Source organism: Lissotriton vulgaris, chromosome 8 (assembly GCF_964263255.1).
Source record: "Lissotriton vulgaris chromosome 8, aLisVul1.2, whole genome shotgun sequence".
Taxonomy (NCBI): Eukaryota; Metazoa; Chordata; class Amphibia; order Caudata; family Salamandridae; genus Lissotriton; species Lissotriton vulgaris.
Window position 1 is genome coordinate 1557690975 of NC_141696.1, and position 21622 is coordinate 1557712596.

General features: G+C 42.2%; 1 protein-coding gene across 2 annotated transcripts in view; it reads left to right on the plus strand.

Annotated features, from left to right (window-relative positions):
* LOC147700396 (uncharacterized) overlaps positions 1-21622 on the plus strand; it is a 75197-nt gene that overhangs the window by 42194 nt on the left and 11381 nt on the right. For both annotated transcript variants that reach the window (XM_086935768.1, XM_086935766.1), the window contains exon 2: positions 3114-10772. In XM_086935768.1, coding sequence (XP_086791894.1) covers positions 4313-5290 — 978 coding nt within the window. In that variant the 5' untranslated portion in view covers positions 3114-4312 and the 3' untranslated portion in view covers positions 5291-10772. The remainder of the gene's footprint in view (positions 1-3113; positions 10773-21622) is intronic.

Here is a 21622-nt window from a genome sequence, read left to right on the forward strand (position 1 = left end):
ATAGGGTCATTTTCCGAAATGTGACTGCTTCTTTTCCACCAATTGCTGATGGGTATCTATCTACATTCCTATCGCCATGCATGGAGGGGTCTACTTTTGTCTCATCTGACCCACAGGCCCACATATATTAGAGTAGAGCAGGTAGGTGTTGTTGGGGTCCGGGACAAGGATTCCTCCACTGATGTGGTAACTTCATAGAATATTTATAGTCTAGGTCATTTTAAAAGGGGGAAGATGGAGCTCATTTTAGGACCCTTGTATGATGGATTCTCTGGCCAGTAATCTTAGGGGTTGCTGGTAGATTCCACTCTTGGTATTGACTTGTAAGCCATTTTCTCTCCTATAATCTGTCACCCTTCTGGGACATTTGGTTTAAAGCAGTAGCGTCTTTGGCACATACTATGAGAGATGTCATTTATTTTTCGGGAGCATTACCTGTGGAGAGACACTAGTACGGGTCATGACAAATAGCCTGTTGTCTCTGGACACAGTAATTTTGGATCTTGATACAAACAGCCGATATGCACCTCAGATTTGCCCCAGGGAAAACCGGGACGCAATCCGCCTCCCACCTTGCCCCTGCAACACCATTGGGAGCAATCAACGCTCTAATGGGTCTAACCCTACATAGCCTTGGCTTTCACTGAGCATGGCACCTCACCAACCCCCCAAAGAAATGTTTTTTCTTCTGAGTAACTGAAAAATGTTGGTGAATCTGTCATCAGAGCTAGGGGGAACCCCAAAAAAAGTAAAAGTACCCAACATTTTCAGATCCGTGTGATTATTCACCATTCCCAGGTCAGATTTCTTAATTACTGAATTTGGGTGTGGGGGAACCGGAAGGCCATAATCTCTGACAAGCGCCTTATTAGAGTTAGCAGCAGAGAATGTCCTAAAGCCATACACTCTATTCACTCACAGTAGTGGTCACGCTTCTAAAGTAAATGAGATGTACCATGTTAAACACAATTTTTTGTTAAATATTTGTGTAAAATGTTATGTTAAGTAACCAACATAATTCACGATAGGTTTTCTATTTCACAAATTTAAATGATGCACAGAATGAACTAGGAAGCAGGTGCTTTGTACTCCTCATAAGGTTCTCTTAAAGCAATGTTAATTTTGTTATGTTTAGGTTTCAGATCAACTGTATATAATCACCAGCCGAAGGAATGAGAAATTGGTAGACTACCTCAGGCAATGGAGGGAAATGTGTGAGGTGTTTTTGAACACCAATCAGGATGAGAGTGACTTTCATGACTCCGATATTAGTAGGAGTGGGCCAGATGGGGACAATGAGTGGAACTGGCTGGAGTGAAGCATCCCAGTGTGCTGCTGTGAACAGTAAAGTTCTATACCGTGCTAGTCGACTTACTAATGAGTGCTCTTTTGATTGCTGCCAAACTTGCCAAATGTCTCTGTATATCTGCTGCAAAGATGTTGAAAATGAAAATAAAGGTATGAAAAAAAGCTGTAGATTTATTTATTTATTTATTTTATTTGAAGAGTTTTATATAGCGCTGACTAGATATCACCAAAGCGATGGAAATCAGTACGAATTGCAAAATTAAGAGGTTTGATCCAACACAACATTTGACCCCAACTGTACTCAGTGGCTGGTTTACTTATTCTCCATTTTTTGGGAGGAACAATGAACTTTCAAGGGATCTGTCAGTGAATGTATAGATTTTTAAAAAAAAATATATACATATGCTTTTATTTTTAAAGTAAGGCAATATTCTGGCTCTGCAAAGCATCAATTACATATTGATACATATTTGAAAATTGCAATAATTCTCAGTCATTTACACCAAACATCTACTAGGGTAATCTGCAGCAAGACCAGTGCTTAATTTGAGCTGATGGTTTCCGGTGCTCAGCACTGACACTGAACTCACTACAGAGACCCATGTGACAGTCTGGCTAATTTAGAGATGACCACAACAATAGTTAATTAGTAACTCAGTATACATTAAATCATTGACCGGATGGCAGGGGCAATGTGTGATGCAAGCTGCGGTGGACTCCTGACAAGAGCGCTAGCACCTATTGTTTTACAAATTAAGCACTGTCAAGACTGACAGTTACATAATCAAATTCTGTCATGTATTAAAGGGCAACATATCTGAGGGATATAGCACATTTTGTGTTCTCTTCCCAGGTCCTCATTTAGCTTAGCACCCTTTTTGTGAGCTGCATGTGAATCTTTTCAAGGACATTCCAATGAGTGACATCTTTGAGCTTAGAACCTGAGGGTCGTCACCAGTGTATGGCTGTTGCTTTTCTGGCTACTAGCAGGCTCATTACACCAAGCTTGAGTCTCACCTTTCCCTTGCTAGGTGTTTTAATCAAGCCCCGCACACAGTGCCTGTTAAAACATGCAACCATCCATCTAATACTGTGATTTAGTTTACGTTTGTCTCCCAGTAGGGCACCTGCAGTTGATATCAAGAAGTTCCCACCCTGAATCCCAAACCATTTGTGTGCTAACTTGAAGCTAATAAACTGACCATGATCCCATATATGTTCACACTCTGTACATCTGTTTTATACCTGTTTGATCACACTAAAGTATGTTGGTCTTCGCAACAGTGCCTTGGGGTGAAACGGGCAATATCTGGTCGCTGTCTTAGATGATGAATATAACGATATCCTAAACCGTGAAATTATACCAACTAATTCTTATTTAGTCCCTGTATTTTGACTTCTGTCTTAAGAATGATTCTATTGTTCAGACACTCTTGCCGTAAATTAATTAATTTTATTTACTGCTTATTTTTTGCTAACATATACATGTGTTGAAGTAAAGACATTTTTAATAATTGGCTTGCTCTCCTATAGGCCTTTAGCTGCACCTCACTGACCAGGCTCGACAAGGTAAAACCTGACCTGTTAGTTCAGATAAGACTTCCTATTGGAGCAAAGCCATGCTGCTTTGCAAAAGGATGGTTCCTTTATCAAGTGGCACAGTGAGCAAAATGATTAACTGAATTGTGGCCCAGAGTAATTAACAGTGGCTAAGACATAAGGGGCAACGTCTGAATTTACTAAAAGGTATGTAGTTATGACATAACATGTACATTTAGTGATTACTAATTTCTTTACACCCACAGAAACCAGATTCATGAATACATAAAAGAGAAAACTATAAAGAAAATACCTTAGTACTGGAAATAAATCCTATACTCAAGAAGAGCCAGCAATGATGGCAAACAGTAATAAGGAACTAGACTATCAAGTAGGAGGCAGAGAATCTCTTACGTGAAGAAACATCAAGAAATATCTGTTGGTTTCAACGGGCTGTGGACTCCCATGCTACTAGATGGATACCATTTGAATAAAATAAAGTTACAGCGTTAAAACTGGTTCAACACAATAAGAGATACCAAATAACACCCTTCGGCTAAAAACAACCTTGCTGTGTTGTTAGTCCACCGTAAATGCTATTTTGGCTCTACCATACAAACCACTGGAAAAGAGAAGACCTTTAAAGGCCACGTGAATGTGGCAAGAGTGTTCATCAACCATCACAACTAAGAGTTCTCTCGCAAACAAAGACTGAATAAAAACCTTACCTGTGCAGTGCTTGGAAGAAGGATTTAAATCACCTATCAATGCTACACTGTTCTCAGCAAATCACACAATCAAAAAACATTCAGTTCTAATTAATGTAAGAAGAATTCTACTGAGTAATCAGTTCTACAGGGTGTTTTAAAAGACTCATACAGGAGATAAAGCAAACACATGCAGTGAATGTGGAATGGGCTTTACCCACTCATCACACCTAAAGACCCATCACCAAACAGCGCGGAAAAAAACCATACACCTGTAATGAATGAGGAAAAAGCTTTAGTCACTCATCAAATCTAAATAGCCATCAGCGTATACTTACAGGGGAACGACCTTACAAATGCAGTAAATGTGGAGAGAGTTGTATTAATTTAGTTCATCTAAAAATGCTTCAATGAACACACGTAGAAGACAAACCACAAGCAGTGAATGTGAAAACCGTTTCATCAAACCTAAAGATCTATAGGTTTATTGTGCCATCAGTCAATTCATCCAGCTCAAAACACATACACGTCGTGAATTTGGAAAGAGCTTTACTCAGTCAGTAAGTGTTAAGAGCCATCAGAGAACACAAACAGTGGGAAAACCATTTAAATGCAGTGAATGTGGACAGAGATTTACTCATTCGCCAGTCTTAAAGAGCCACCAGTGAACACACACAATAGAAAAACTACATGCATGCAGTGAATGCGATAAACGATTTGATCGCTCATCAAAATTAAAATACCACCAACAAACGCACATGGATGAGAAACCATACAGTTGCATTGAATGTGGCAAGAGCTTTAGTAAGTCATACAAGCTTAAATTGCACCAGGAAATACACACAGGTGAAAAAACATATATATGCACTGTATGTGGAAAGAGGTTTGCTCACTCAGCAACCTTAAAATACCACCAAAGAGCACACACAGGTGAAAAACCATATATATGTAGTGAATGTGGAAAATGCTTTATTCAGTCAGCACACCTAAAGACCCATGAGAGAACACATACAGGAGAAAAGCCCTACACATGCAGTGAATGTGGAAAGAGCTTTGCTCACTCATCAACCTTAAAATACCACCAGCGAACACACTCGGGAGAAAAACCATACAGCTGCAGTGAATGTGGAAAGAACCTTAAGCAGTTAACAACCTTAAAATACCACCAACGAATGCACACAGGTGAAAAACTGTACAGTTGCACTGAATGTGGCAGGAGCTTTAGTAAGTCATTCAATCTAAAACTACATTGCCGAATACACACAGGGGAAAAACCATACACATGCAATGAGTGCGGAAAGAGCTTTTATCAAGCAACAACCTTAAAATACCACCAACGAATGCACACAGGTGAAAAACTGTATAGTTGCACTGAATGTGGCAGGAGCTTTCATAAGTCATTCAATCTAAAATTACATTGGCGAACTCACACAGGGGAAGAACCATACACATGCAGTGAATGTGGAAAGAGCTTTCATCACTCAGGAAACCTAAAGACCCATCAGCGAATACATACAGGAGAAAAACCATACACATGTAGTGAATGTGGAAAGACCTTTATGCAATCAGGAACCCTAAAGATCCATCAACGAACACATTCAGAAGACAAACCATACAGATGTTGTGAATGTGGAAAGAGCATTAGTCAACTAGCGCATTTAAAGATCCATCAGAGAACACATGAAAAAAACCCTACACAAGCAGTGAATTCGGAGAGAGCTTTATTGAATCAGTGAAGCTAAATGCCCTTCAGCAGATGCAGACTGGAGAAGAACCCTACCTTACAGAGAATGTGGCAAAATATTAATTGACTCATGACAATTAAAGACTCAACAGTGAACGCACAGGAATAAAACTGTGCCCCTGCAGTAAATGTGGAAATAACTTAATTTGCTTAAGGACCACCAGTAAAAGCATGTAGGAGAAAAAGCATAAACCTGCAGTGAATGTGAAAATAGTTTTATCCTTCATTACTTCCAAAATGCCATTAGCAAACACAAACATGCTGGGGTGGGGGAAATAGAACCCGTAGAGTAAGTTTCAGTCATTCCTTACTCTGATCTGTAAAGCCATACAGATATGAATATGATATGGGTTTATTTGATTTATTATCCTCTGGGTCCATTAGCAAGCACACAAAGGAGACAAAATACTTTTTCAGTGGCTGTGGGAAGATCTTCTGTGAGTTTTCGGATCTATTTGGGCATCAGAGAGTATACACGGGATAGCACACATACATGAAACCTATATAGAGTGAGTTGCAGTTTGTCATCAATAATAAGTTGACCTCAGCAAAAACCAAATGTAAACAAAAAAAAGATTTCATACACAGCAAATGTGGGACACTTTGTATTTGTTTCTTAGCATTCATAGTTGTGAAGAAACTACAAAAACAGGCCATCTTCACACAGAAACCAGTGTATGCTGTTTTGGAGTGCCACAAGAAGTTGACAAATATGGAATAAAAAACTAAGATATTTGGTTATTCCTATTCGGTGCTACCCTGCTTATCCACCCCTAGATGAGTGAGCTGTATACGTCCCCTTATGACCTCTGGAAATGTGTTATATTTGCCCACACTAGTACTAACAACAGAATTTACAGCCCACCTGAGAGTTTAGAAAGTAGCACATGAGCTTTGTATGAACCATGTTATGTCATTCCAGACTGCAAAGAGGAAACTTTGAAGTACCTAGTCAACCACCAGTGAAGATGCACATTCTAGAGGTGAGGTTGTTACAGATTTAGAATCTGTTCGAGAAATTTACTGCTTCTTTGATAGATACTCTTTGGGTGTTCCAAGAGCATACTGATCCTTCACTGTTTATACAAAGCATGGTTTTCACGATGCCAGCACTCAACTGGTATTTGGTGTCCGTGTGCTATGCATACTTTGCTTGTCCTTAGATGCACGTTCAGTAAAGACCATTTCTCCCCTACAGTGTTACAGTGGCAGTGTCTGTTTGAGGTAGTACCTCCAAGACTTTAAATTATCTCTAAGAATATGAAGCGCAGAACTGAATTTTCAAATCTAAATGCTAAACAACCAGGGACACCTGTATTTAATATAAGATAAGTTATACATAGTAGAGTGCCACCACCCCTTCAAATATCTCAAACTTACATTATACACACATTAATGCCCTCATTATGATTTGCCTGTCAGTGTATCTCCACAATTGATACAGCTCAAGGCAACTACAAGTTCTCCAGACCCTGAGTAATTGCACCCTCAAACTCTGGACCTGATGGTTCTGAGTCCAGAGCCACCGGACTACCAGACCTTGGAGGGGCAGTGGAGGCTGCAGGATGTTTTTGTGCCAGGTCCCAGTTTTCTCTTGGCCCCAGTCTCCTCTCATACTTCTGGCCCGCAGCTGAAATAAAAGGAGCTATTACCCTCGATATTTCCCATACCCCAGTGAACCAGCTATTGCTCATAAAAAAAAAGCCCACAGGTTTTACAAGCAGCTTCAAGAAGGTGGTAAATGGCTGTGTGTGAAATTGGTTTGGTGGTGAAACATTACTCAAGCAACAGCCACAATCCTTGTCGGGATGAAACACAAAACATCACTAAATTAACCTGTGTTTATCCCTCTAGTCTAGTTCAGCAGGTCAGCTGGGCAGTTGCAGGGAGGCTTTGGAGCTTGTTGTGTTCCTATAGCTCAGAAAAGCTCAGTTGGCTGACCTTTGGAGTCATTCAGCCAGGAATGAAGGGTGCAGGTCCAGTCTTCCTTCTCAGCAAGTAGGGTAAGCCCCAAGCAGCAAGGCAGCAGGGTGTCCTTCTTCTGTAGTATACAGAGGTCCAGGAGTGTATCGAAGAGTTGGGTCTGATGGTCCAATATTCAACTTGGGGGGAGAATTAATATCAGGAGACGGTGCCATGTGGAAGAACCTGGCGGTGACGACATCGAAGCTGGGTGAGGAGCCGGCACTGACAAGCCCTGAGAAAACGGCAGCCCGACGCAGGGCAGTGCCTGTCAGCACAGTATTGGCCCCCAGCGGCAAAACGTTCCTGGTGGTGGGAGCCCGTAGACCGGTGCGTGCTACCAGGTGAGCTGTGGGAGAGACACAGGAACCGCGGGACAGAGAGCTGCGCATATCACCAACAACGCGGGTTGAAGCAATAAAAGCTCAATTCCGTCGACGGAGTTCCGATGCAGGGAGCTGTAGGTTTGAGCGGTGAGCCGCAAACCTTGATTGTGTGACAACAGGTCCGGCCCCCCTCGGGACTCATGGGGCTCTTTTCTGAAAATCTCAGAGAATTGAGTTTTTATAGGAAACCATCCTCTTGCACCTTAGCGCGTGCTGCACATTGTTGGCCTTCTTACACACACCATTAAGACCACCCCTTATCACCACTCACGTAAGCCCTGAAGAAATCCAGTTGAATACTGAGACCTGGCTGAAACATGTTGACCACACTGGATATTGGAGCCATAAATTACCTACATTAAATATCCGCCTCTCAGTTGTTAATGCTGCCAAGGGCCCACCATTAAAGTAGTCTTTTTGCATCCGGGACAGCTTTTTTAACTCCCACAATTTTCACCTTTACTGCACACTCACTGCACACAACCTGCTCTGCTGTAATCAGACGTCGAAGCCCAACTAAGGTACACTCTGTACCTTGGGTGTGACCCGATGATGAAGCATGCCACCAACTAGGTTGGTGGGTGAGGGTCTTTTTAAAAAAACAAATCTTTTTACATTCAAAAACATACATATGGAACTTCTACCCTGTAGCTAGTTACCTTTGATTTTTACATACATAACAGTGGAAGTGAACTAGCATAGTCTTTCCTCACTCTCCCGTTAGATATTCATCACAAAAGGTTTATTTTGCTAGGTCAAAATGGCAGTTAAAAACTGCACACATGGGCTGCTATGGCAGGCCCGAGACCGGTTTAAAAGGCTACTTGAGTGGCGCAATCAGTGCTACAAGCCACTAGTAGCATATAATTTAATCGCCCTGGGTACATAAAGTATCACTTTACTAGTGACTTACTAGTCAATTAAATATGGCAATTGGGTGTAAGCCTAATTCATCATGTTTAAAGGTGGGAGGACAAGCACTTCAGCAGTTGTTAGTAGTGGTAAATTGGACAGGCCCATAAAAGCCAACAAAATCGGGCTTGGAGTGTTGCAGAACCTGAGTCTCTTGGTTAACTATAGCAGGTTTGGTTTCATATCTACAGGCGAAATTAGTGAACTTTGTTCAATGCACTAGTGCTGACTGTAAAGAGTGGTTATTGCAGCCCCACAGAACCCCACCCAAAATTTAACGTGGAGCAATGGTAATCCAAATAATCAATCATTAATGATGTACACACTCAAGTTCACTAGAGAGGGTATACATATTTTCACATATTTATTTTAAAATAGTTCTTTTAACATGCAGAGAACATAATATTGATAACATCACAAGAAAATAATAAAAAGCAGCTGAGCATTTCCATAACAATGAAAACGGAAATAAACTTATAATCACAATTTATAGCGCTTACACTCGCACTATTGCATCTGTAAGAGCTATGTTAGTTCTAGCAGATTAATAAATAATAAGTTTGAGTTTCAGAGGTGGTGTGCATACCTGAACACCAGTGTTTGGTGTCTGCTTGAAATAGCTTTGCATCTATTTCAAGCACTAGGAGATTGTGTCTACGAGAGAACCTAATCCTGGCATCAGTTTGTGAAGGCAGAATGGAATGCTTCCTAGAGCCATGGAGTCTTGCTGGTGGCTTATTCAGTCGAGATGGAATCTGGTGCTGTGCTCATCTGGATCTGCATCTGCGACCTGGGTTAAGTTTCTCTCTAAGTGTTCAAGTGACAGTCCTTGTATACTGAATCTTATCAGAGATTGGAATTCCTGATATCATTCGAGGAATGTCTGATATAGATCATGTGCATCAAGATGTGCTTCTCTGACTTTTCCTAATGGACATATAAGGTGAGAAAATGTCAATTCAGACTACACTATTTTGGTTATATGTCTGTATTTGTTCTTATTTGACTTTAAAAAGGCTCCAGACCCAAACTGATGTCACACTTGGAATTTTGTTAATGTCTGTCTGAATAACAGTTCTAAGAAAGATAGGCACAGACCACATCTGCGTCAAAGGCAGACATGTTGATGATTCTGCCAATTTGAGGAAAACTGGCAGCCTCCATTGTCAAAGATGACACCCTCAGTGGTCTAAGATGCACTTTGGATGGATTCTGGGCCAAAGGCAAACAAACTAAAATGGAGACTATAGTTAAAATGGAACCATCCTGTATGTGTTTAAGAACCTGAAACTACAAGATAGAAGCCTAAAAGCAAAATAGATCAAATAGAATTCTGTAGGGTAACAGTCATAAGATTTAGGACATTCCTGGAATAATTTCTAAGCAAAATTGTCACCATATTATCAAAGAATGCAATTTTGATTGACCTTGCTTATCAGACATATTTATTATACGCTCACAAAATAAAAGCACAGGCCAGAAACGTGCATTTGATGAGATAGCAATTCATCACTTGTTACATGATCAATAACACATCTTCAAACTAAAATGAACAAGTGGTCTCTGCTCTGGAATACATGATCCTTACACCAGCCCACATTTGATAAGAAAGATGCATTAAAAAAAATCATTATTATGTGCAACGTCATATGCAAGGAATATAAACAAGGGGTTTATGCACAATAAAAATAAAATGAACAATGAACTTTTTTTTCATTTTCGGACTATGGTGACGGTGGAAAAAGAAAGAACAATATAAAGAAAGCAAAAAAGTGTAGCCAGTCTGATTTAAAACTGGTTTTAAAAAAAACTTAAATAAAACCAGGGACAGTTTCTCTCTTCATGCATAGGGATGTAACCCGTTCACCTTTGTTTCTTTCCGCTGGTGATATGGACGTCAGCTCTCCACTGAATTTAAAGTTGAACATCGTTTAGTCTTCGGTGATGGTTTGTGAAAACACAGTGGAGCAAATAGAACAGGAGCTGCTGGATTAGACAACACAGCTCTTGATTTGAAGGGAGCAGAGAAAGCACATCATTTTCCAACGTTGCTGGAGCAGACGGAGCACATCCTTGCTGTCGATGTAATGCAATGAAAAAGAAGTTTGTGGCCTTTCTCTGGCAAGAACAGGTTTTGGATAAGTATTTGGTGATTTTGGTGACTCATCAATTTCTGCATGCTTCAGGACTGGCAACAGCAGTGCGGTGCAACAGGTTAGTGCAACCTATTTCTTATAAACAGATGCTTTGCTTGTACAAAAGTCAAGTGCTCACATATAGGTGCCCCAAAACTAGAATTCCACTTTTATGGCACTGCTTCTCTGTTGATAATAGTATTCCATGTTGCTTGTTTAAAAAATTGTTGTTGTGCAACAGGGCACCCGCATCAGTAGGAACTCCAGTCTGTCACTCTGAATTAGAAAATAAGCTCTTTGCAGGAAAAAAAAAGATCTTCTTACCACTTGAGGTTAAAATACCTGTTTTTGAATTTAGGTCATAACAATCTCTTTTTTACTTTCTAATACGCATAATCTACCAATTCTACTATTGTGGCAAGACACACTTTTAAAATAATCTTTTTCACAAGGAAAAAGGAAATAATATCACACTTCATTTGTTTTTTCACAGTTAGCATTTAGGCATAATAAGCCATAAGCCACAAATCATTGCCTAGAAGCATATATATATATATATATATATATATATATATATATATATATATATATATATATATATATATATATATATATATATATATATATATATATATATATATATATATATATATTCGAAACGATTCCCACCACTTCCAGACAAACACCTGGCAAAGAAGGAAACTCAGGCCTCAGCAGCAAATATTTCAGGCAAGAAGTATTTTATTTGTCACCTCTCACGACGACGCGATTCGGGCTATGCAGCCCTTGATCACATTCAGCTAAAACAGCGCCATTTTTTTCTTTATATACAATTGGTGAAAGTGCACACCTGAGTTGCATTCCAGTGACATTCACAAGATTAAAAGGCATTGAAAAAAGACTATGATCTCATATATTGCCTAGTACTTCTTCTGTACCTGACATCAATACATGCTTTAGTCGCTATTTAAATAATTTATAAAATATTTCTAAATGTTCGTGTATTGCACATACATTAATTTTATAAATTATAGCGTTTTTTTGCAAAGTCAAGTTATTTAAATACCAAACATTTCTAACTGGATAAATCCATGTTTGTATCAGTGTTACACTGTAACATGATAAATTTGCGCCCATCTTGTATATTATAAAAATATCCGGATAAATCCAAGCAACCAAGTACTCAATTAAAGTGCATAGTGCAAACAATTCCTATTAAAAGGACTAATCAGACAGTGCAAAAAAGGCAGTGATGTGCAAATGAGCATAAAGAAGTGCAGTGCAATAAATATAATAAAACCTTGATTAATATTATAAAATACAATATACAAATTCATAGCAAGCATGTATAACAATTCATCAATAATAAGATACTCCGTCCGGGTAAAACATTAAAATTGATAAAATTATACGAAAGTAGCTTAATTGCTAAAAATGAGCACATTGTAAAATAGTAATCAAGATAAGGCAAGGAAAAGGTGCTGACTTGTTCAATAGAACTGCAGTTGTATAAAGATGTCATGAATTGAAGTGGCAGAACAACTGTTTTAAACTCTTTGACACAGGCAAATGTGAGTGATAATGTGACCCTAAAGATAAGTATGCATGTCCTCTGTGTTATTCAAACCCTGAGGCAACTTGCTGTCAAACTCTAATATAAATTTCGTTTCAAGTTGTCGCAGTTGACGCTCTCTATTGCCACCCCTCTTAGATTTAGGAATGGCACTGACAACATAGTATGACAGACAGTTGATGTCCTTATTATGACATTGAGCAAAGTGCCTGGCTACAGGATAGGCAGGGTCATTATGCAATATTGCCCTTATGTGCTGCAATATTCTGACGTGCACTGGCTGCTTGGTACTACCAATGTAGTTCAGCCCGCAAGTGCACGTCAAAACGTAAACAGCACATTCGGTTTTACAGTTGTAACTGCCTCTTATTGGAACTGGGGATGTCTGAAAGGGTATTTGATAGGTAGTTTTGTTACAGCCAAATTTGCAAGCACGACAGGAAGTGCACCGTCTGAAGCCATTGCTAGTGTGTAGCCACAATGTTGGTTTTCTGGTTTCTGGAGAGTTAATATCAAGTTCAGTACCCATTGATTTGCCCTTCCTAAAAGTAATAGAAGGTGTGTTGGGCAATCTTTCTTGTAGCATAACATCGGTCAAAACAATTGGCCAATGTTTAGTCATAATGGTTCTGATCTTCCTTTCTTGCCTAGAAAAGGTGGTAATAAATCTGGGGTTATCAGAAACCTGATTGGCTGGTTCTTTCTCACATTGAAGCTGAGGGAACAAAGAATTTCTTGGACGTTCACTAGCTTTTTTAATGGCCTTTGCAATAACTTTATTGCTATATCCATGATTTTTAAGACGAGCACACATATTCTCTTGACATGCTAAAAAATCTTCATGATCACTACAAATGCGTTTTAATCTTAAGATCTCCCCATATGGTATACTGGCTATCAGATGTTGAGGGTGGGAACTAGCAGCATGTAACGTGATGTTCCCGGCTGTGGGCTTCCGAAATAGTGTAGTATTTAGTATACCATTTTTCACTTGGAGCCTAACATCAAGGAAATCAATCTGCACTGAACTGATCGTAGAAGTGAAATTTAAATTCATGTTGTTATTATTGATGGTGGCAATGAATGATAATGCCTCTTCTTGGGTTCCCTGCCATATCAGGAACACATCATCAATATAACGATAATATTCAATAACATGTCTTTCAAATATGTCATTGTGAAGACGCCTAAGGACCTGTTCCTCCCACCAGCCGACATGTAAACATGCGTAGCTGGGAGAGAAACAGGCCCCCATGGCGACTCCTCTCAGCTGCTTGTACAAAGTGTCATTGAAAAGAAAGAAATTATTGTGTAAGCACCAATCAATTAATGTAAGAATAACTTTGCTATATATATATATATATATGTATCTTGAAGCCATAAGGCTTGACATTAAAATTACATACAGCCAACTTGAAAATGCCATAGTAAATCGTTTCAGTTAAATTACTATCAGTAATGTTTCTTTCCAATGCTCGTAGCCTTGAACAGTAAGAGTTTCAACAAAAAAGTGGTTGTTGAATGTCAATTAAGTTTAATCAAAATTCTTTGAAGTTTCTCTGTTTTCTGCAGAGTAGCAAAAAGCAGATGTGCTTGACACGTCGGCAACAAAATGTTCTCTGAAAGTTTTATGTTTATGTGCAAGGCCTTGCAGTGTTCCTATTGTGTATAGTGTGTATAATTGTACATTTCTCAGGAATCAGTGCTTTTGTGGATTTCATAATAACCACAATTCTGAAAACAGTGCATTTCTTTATAATTGTCAGCAACATGATGAAAAAGAAACCCTGTTGTAGTGAGCCAAACTCAGGACCACAGTGCCATCATACACCATCACAAAAGAAGACATTTATGTCGTAGAGTGACTGGATTGTGATAAAGTCCTCTGGGTAGAATTCTGATTCATTTTCATAAAGCGTTGTTGCTCAAAAAGGCATCAACAATGTTAAATGTTGACTCACGCGGAGGTTCATGGTAAACCAGAGCATTAGTTGAGAGCATTGGATTGCAGAAATTGCAGCAGCAGGTTCCTCTGTGGAATCTGGAACTTGGTGTAAAGCTGGATACACTGTAGGCTCTGTAGTCTCTGGTTTGGGACTCAGGATACCAGCATCGCTGTATTTTTCCTGGGGTAGTCCTCCCAGAGCAGGGAGAGACTGGGAGGTTGTACTCTGAAGTCTCTTTGGTGTCAAAAAGGGCCTGTTGGACTGAATCAGACACATGATGCTTTTCTTGTGAGTGATGAACACATTGTTGTTCTTTTAATCAAGCAGCGAAAGCAGGATTACAGTCCATGTGCCTTCTACCACAAGAACTGAAACACGTGGTCTTTAGGATAACTCAAATACTTGTTTATCAGGAATCTTCTCTCAAACTTTGCGACATCCAGCAGCAGCTTTGAAAACCATACCTTCACAGGGAGTAGAGTTGCAATGCATCACCTTGGGCATTTAAGTTCTGACTTCTTGAATGTTTGGCAACAGCATTTGTTCAGTTTCTGGGACAGTTTTGCTTCTGCTGCCTTCCTATGGACATCCAGAACAGTTATATACTGCAGAGTGCATATACTATGAAGTGCAACCATTTATTACTCCGCTAGGCAAACTATTTAATGTTTTCTAGACCTTCAACAGCTCACCCTACCATCTCAGTCCTGCATTCAATACCCCAGTGCTCAGGACTTGTTGAACATATCTAAGCTCATTCACCTAAGCAATTGCCTACTAGACAAATTAGATTGGGAAGTGAAAATAAACACCCAGAGCAGACGTAACACTGAGGCGTTTGCAGATCTATGGTCTGAATGAGAAGAACAAAAACTGCTCCAGTGGCTTTGATATTAGAAGTCCTTTCGACCATCTAAGCATATCAGCATTTCTTTGTGGCTCAAACCCATAAGAGGCTGGAGCCTGAATCAATAGAAACTAATATAAAATAATAATAGTTACATCTGTTATCAACTCGGACATTGTCAAGGGAAAGATCACCCGGAAAGGGCAAACAAAATAGTGTAGGGAGTAGGCACGGGTCTTCCAAAAAATAAATGGTGTCATTTATTAGCAAAAATATTACATCCACTATACATAATTATTTTTCCTCTGGTGTGTTTAATTGAGGATGGCTATCTTAGACACTCATTTCGGTCTTTTAGCTTAGACACTGCAGGTTTTATGCCAGCCTGTGCAGGTGCATTAAGTAATTAAATATCACGTAGTTTGCTCATCTAAGAGCGTGTTTCTCTTTCACTTCCGGTTCGAAAACCTATAAAGTGTTATCTGAATGGAGGTTGTAGGACTGAACTGAAGACCCTTCTCCTTTTGAGCGTGCTTAAGTCACTGTTAAAATATCTGTGCCAATCTTGGCTTGAGATTGGGTTACCTCCAGATTTCTTTAAAACGTATCATCCACAGCAATACAATCCACAGCAATACAAAGTTTGCCATACAGTTCCCTTAAATGTGAATTCCTTTGCGTTTATGGTTCATGTTGTGTGGCATAGACCATTGGAAGCTTGTCTCTGAAAGACAGCCACCTTCCTCAGAACATCTATTCCTTTATTGACTTCTCTTCTGAATCTCTAAATTTGTTTAGGTGCTAATGTATGCAAAGTACATTGTGAGCTGTAGTGGGCATTAAAACTAAATCCTAAACTGCTGTAGTTTGGGAACTGAAAGGATCATCTTTACATAATGTAAATAGTAGGGATTGGGTATTGCTGTGCCAGGGGAGACAAATAAAAAAACAAATAAGTGTGGGTGTGTGTGTCTGTCTGTTGCTTTGAAGTTGCTGCCACCAAACTATTCCTGCATTCCAAAACCTGCGAGCAAACTGCTGTGGAGCCATTCAGAGAACAGCTCTGTAGTACTTGCATGGTTAAGTTGTTAATGATGTGTAATGATTTATTAACATTACTGTAAAGGCATTGCAAAAAAACTTGCTGCTTGCACTACGTGAGTTGAGATACAAATTTCGAGCAGCATTTAAAAGAAGGAACTTACTATACCACACAATTCTCTGTGGGGTAGTGAAACTTGCTTTCAGCTGTGGAAATGTGATTAGTACAGGAATGGAATTTCTGTACAACAATCGTGTAAATTATGTGCATGTAGCTTAAAAGTGCTGAGAAAGAAAAACATTTCTCAGTTTATTTTGCTTCCAAGCGTTCATTTACAGTCCATGTGAGATAACTGCACGCAATCAATCAAAACAAGCTTTATTCGGTTAGTAAACAACCATAAAAGCATTCTATAAAACATCAAGTATAAAAACGTTAAAACATTTATCATAAATCATCGCAGCAGGATATAAATAATTTATCACAGTGGGAAATAATAACAATTCATGTTAAGTTTAATTACTAGCTAGGTTGTCATTATACATATTGTGCTAAGTGCATTTTGAGAAAAAGACCACATTTATGTTTGAAACCAAAAAAAGACAAATTTCGCCTGGAAATGTAAAACACTAATTATGCTAAGAACATTATAATTTCTATAGACTAAAATAATTTCATTTCCCTGCCCGATTCAATTACTACATTCCAAATCGTCTCCTAATACCCAGTGCTACTTTAATGAAACTCGTCATTGGAGAACAAACAGTAGAATTTTTAAATAGTTGCAAACACTCATATCTCTCTAGATATGTACATGGAGAGATTTTTTTTAGTATTGATCTCACAAATCTTCTCGGATCATCATAGCTGCACGCATTTTCGTTCGATGTATTTCAGAAAACGTGAGAAAAAATAAACCATTATAAAAGGCTTCACTTGCTCAATCTAATGTAGTATGAAATAATCACATTGGGGCTTATTTACAAGCCCCTCGCGACACTTTTGTGTCACTTTTCCCATGTTAAAAGTGATGCAAAAGTGGCGCAAGGGGCTTGTAAATCTGCCCCATAGTCTGGTAGTGAATAATTCACCGCTTAGTGAAATTATCTCAAAATGGACAATTTTGCGTAATTTTTTGGGGGGGATAATCAAGTTTATTTGGATTTTTAAGAACAAAATACATTGGTAGCAAATCAGACACATTATTTGAGCACAGTATGATCAGGAGAGGATGACAGAGACTCATAAGGCACTCGTGGAATGAGTACAGCACCTGCTTGTAAATAATCATGTACAGGACATTCACGAACCCCTCAGACAGGCAGTAAGTTGAACCAATTGCCCAATATTTTGCCAAAAAGTTCAGGGCATCCCCAGGCCTCGAAGAGTGGCTCCTCCTGGGCTCCACACCAGTTCACTCCTCTTCTCCACCTCCGCATAGTAGGGGGCTTGGCTTGGGACCAGAGCGCCGCTATGTCGCGTTTCGCCACAGCTACTGCCATACCCAGGAAGTGCTTATCAGCCCGGGATCCATCAAGGCCATCAAACACCCCCAGGATCTGGCGCAGCGGGTCGTGGGGCCTCCCACCCAAGAGTTTGTGTGAGTTCGAGTTCCACCCCCACCCAGAACGGCGCAAGGACGGGACATTGCCACACCATGTGATAAAAATCTGCTGGAGCGTGACTGCAGCGCGTGCAGGATGGGAAGGGTCGCATGCGGGTGCTGTACAGGTGCGCTGGGGTAAGGTATGCCGTGTGGAGATAATAGAGTTGGACTAGACGCAGCTTGGAGGAGGTCGTCAAGGTCTTGGGGGCCATAAGGGCGTCCCTCCAATCCGCGTCTTCCAAGGGGCCCAGCCACCCCTCCCAGTGGGCACGAAGCAGGTCTGGGGATGCGGTGCCATTATTTACTTAGGAGCGATAAATCCGCGACACCCCCTCTCTGCCCAGGTTCCTCATCATCACTTGGGCCTCCAGGGAGCTGAATTCTGGGAAGGAGGTGGGGGATGGGATGTGAGCTTGGAGGGCATGTCTCAGCTGTAAATATTTGTAAAATTGGGAGGAGTGGAGGCAGTAACGGTGTTGTAGGTCTGCAAACGATCTGACATGGTTACCCACCCAGACGTCTCCCAATAGCGAGATCCCGATGTGGTCCCATCTGCGAAAGTCTTGGAGAGAAGAGACCTCTTCTAGCCAAGCTTCATTCCACAGAGGAGTTTGTCTGGTGAGTTTTCGGTCCCACTTTACGTGGCGTAAGGCTTCTCGCCAGGCCATAAGCACCGTTCTGGTGACGGGGGAAGAGCCTGTGGCACAGGGCGCCCGTACATGTAGGCTTGGAGTTGTGTGAAGTCCATGGACCCGAGTTCCACCTGATATGCCGGATCGGACCAGCCGCCTGCGTCTTCCGGAGGACTACAATAGTGGCCACATCCGTCTCAGGCGGGAAGGACCCTTTGTCCACTACGTGCTTAAACAACTCCACCAAGTGCAGGACCAATATGTCCCGATAGGCCGCTTAATATTTTTGGGGGTAACCGTCGGGCCCTGGCGTTTTGCTGGAGTGCAACAGTAAAATAGCCCAGTGTATCTCTTCTGGGGTAAAAGGAAGATGCAGAGTCTCCGAGTCCGTCTGGGAAAGGCAGGGCAGATGAGCCTCTGTCTCGGCCAGTAAGGTCACCAAGGAAGTCCGAGGGGGTTGGGCTGCGTAGAGGGCCATGTAATAGTCGGCGAACGTTCGGGCGATGGCTTGGCAAGTGGCATGGTGAGCTCCGTTCTTGTCCCGAATCTCGGGAATGATGCGATTGGCCTTGGGATAGGACACTAAGTTGTGTAGTAATCTGCAGTTTTTATCGCCCCAGCCATACACGCGCGCCACAGAGGAGCGCCAAAGCATTTAGCTGACTCCAGCGAGATCTGGCAAATCTCTACTCGGATCAGTGTGAGTTTTCGGAGTCATCCCTATCAGTGGTAGCCTGGGCGCCTTCCAGCTGCACCGCCTGGGCCTCCAACTGTACGATTCAGGCGGACTGTTCCATATGTTTTGTATGTTTCTAGCCTCCCCTCGTATCACAGCCTTGCCGGCCTCCCATAGTGTACCTGGCGAGGAGACTGAACCCGCATTAGTGGAGAAGTAAAGCCTCAGTTCCTGCCCGAGGGCTTCAACAGAGTCTGCATCTTGCTGGGAACCAGGCGTTCATCCGCCATGCCGTACGAGTGCCGTTAGGAGGGTTCCAGAGACGAAGGGAGACGGGGGAGTGATCTGAGATGCCCCTGGGTAAGACCGCGGCCCCAGTCATCAATTGACAGTCTATGGCGGATAGCAGGAATAGGTCAATATGAGAGTGGGTGCGGTGGGCTGCTGAAGTGTGTGTGTATTGTTCCTTGCGGGGGTTCCACACGCTCCAGGCATCACAGAGACCCAGGGCCGAGGACCAGTCAGATAATCACTTTTCAGAGGTGAGGCAGGAAGCTGACGGAACACCTGTTGTGTCGCGCAAGGGTTGTAGGACGACGTTGAAGTCGCCCCCAATAACTGTCAGGCCCTGTGGAAAGGAGGTAAGAGCAAGTGTGAGGCGGTGGAGGGCAGAGGCCATGGTAGCGGGGGATGTATGTACGCAGAAGATTGAGGGGATGTCGTTCGAGCGTACCCATCAGGGCCACATGGTGGGCTTGTGTGTCTGTTTCGGCCTGTGCTAGGGAAGCCCTTTCTGAAGTAGAATGGCCACCCCCGGAACCCCGTGTAAAAACAGAGTGCCAGACCCTCTCAAACCTATACCGGCCGAAGAAGGTACATTGTGAGCCCCGGAGGTGGGTCTCTTGCAAGAACAGGATATCTGGCTCGTGTCTCTGGGCGCTACGAAGAACAGCAGTACGTTTTATACAGTCCAATAGACCGTTAACATTCCAAGAGAGGATGTGGATGGCCCTATGTAAAGTAGACGCCATCCTGCTGTGCAGTGCGTGGAAAAGAGGACGCGAGCGCAAGTAACCCCGGGTCCCAAGGGAAACAACGCTCCGTAGCCGGGGCCTCTGGGCAGAGGGCGCGTGATAGGGTGAGTATCTTGTCATCAAAAGCATGCGTGCATGTGTAGCTACCAATAAAAACAATGAACAACGGCCCGTAGGCGGCTAAAAACAATAAACATTCGGGAGACAACGCCCCCCCACCTCCCTCACCCCCCCAACTCCCCCCACCCTACACTTCTGAAGATGAAGCATCTGTCACCCTGAAAAGGAAAAACAATTCAAAACAACAACCCCACAATGAGACTAAGTGCTAAGCTAAAACGGTTAGCGGAACAGGAACATGGCAGAGATGGACCCCCCCCCAATATGTTCGGATAAAGATTCGTCAGCAGCTGCAGTTATACATAGAGAGATTAGGCAACAAAGACTGCAAATAGTTCCATGCAGTAAAATATGAAGTAAGTCACAGGGCTTGAGGAAGAAATGATGGCAGATCGTCCCCATCGTGGGGCAAGTACATGTAGGACTAGTATGCAACAAGAACTACAAGTGAGTCCAGGGATTGAAATAGGGAATGGAACGCAAAACCTTTAGGTGTACTGAAGTCTGATCGCCTCCATATTAGGGATTGAGAGTGCAGTCTTACTGTATGAGCTTCTGGGAAGTGAAACGGAAAGTTCCTGATTTTGGCCATTATTCAAGTACCTTCTTCTTCACCGGATCCGCAGAGCGCAGGGCTCCTAGACAGGTTGGAGTCGGACATGGCCTGGCACAAGGTCTTAGAGAGGTCCAGGACACCGCTTAGGTCAGTCAATGAGGTGGTCGGGCTGGGGGTGTCGGACCTCCGAGCTGAAGCCTGGGAGAGATGGCGCTGGGATGGTGCACCTAGTCATCGGGATGCCTCCTCCGGTGATCATTTTTTTGCGGGACCTAGCCCGAGGTCTCTGGGGCTTATACATGGTTGGGTGTGGCTGTGGGAGGACTCGCTGGGCGGGGGTAGAGACCGACCGACTCAGGAGGGGCCGTTCTTCCGTGAGCCAGGTCCATGCTCCCTGAGAGCTGTTGAAGAAGAATGTCCTGCCTTGAAAGATAACTTTGAGCCGAGTCGGGAAGAGAAGGCTGTAGCGGAGACCAATGTTACGGAGCTTCTGTTTAACCTCATCATAGGTTTGACCCTGGGCCTGTACCTACCTGGTGTAATCCGGGAAGACCATGATCCTGTTGTTCTGGAACTGCAATGGGCCTTGTTCCCTGGCCACCCGAGGATGGCATCTCTGTCCCGGAAGTTAAGGTCCCTCAGGATTATGGGTCGGGCAGGAGCTCCGGGTGGAGGCTTGGGAGCCAAGGAGCTGTGAGCCCACTCCATGGCGAACCAGGGTCAGAGGGATTCTTTGGGCATCCAGAGGCGCACCCAGATTTCCACGAAAGTGTTAGCGTGACCCTGCTCCACTCCCTCTGGAAATCCTATAAGGCGTAGATTGTTTCTCCGCGACCTGTTTTCAGAGTCCTCAGCCCTGCAGTGGAGCCAGAGGTCTGGGTCTGGAGACGTGCCACT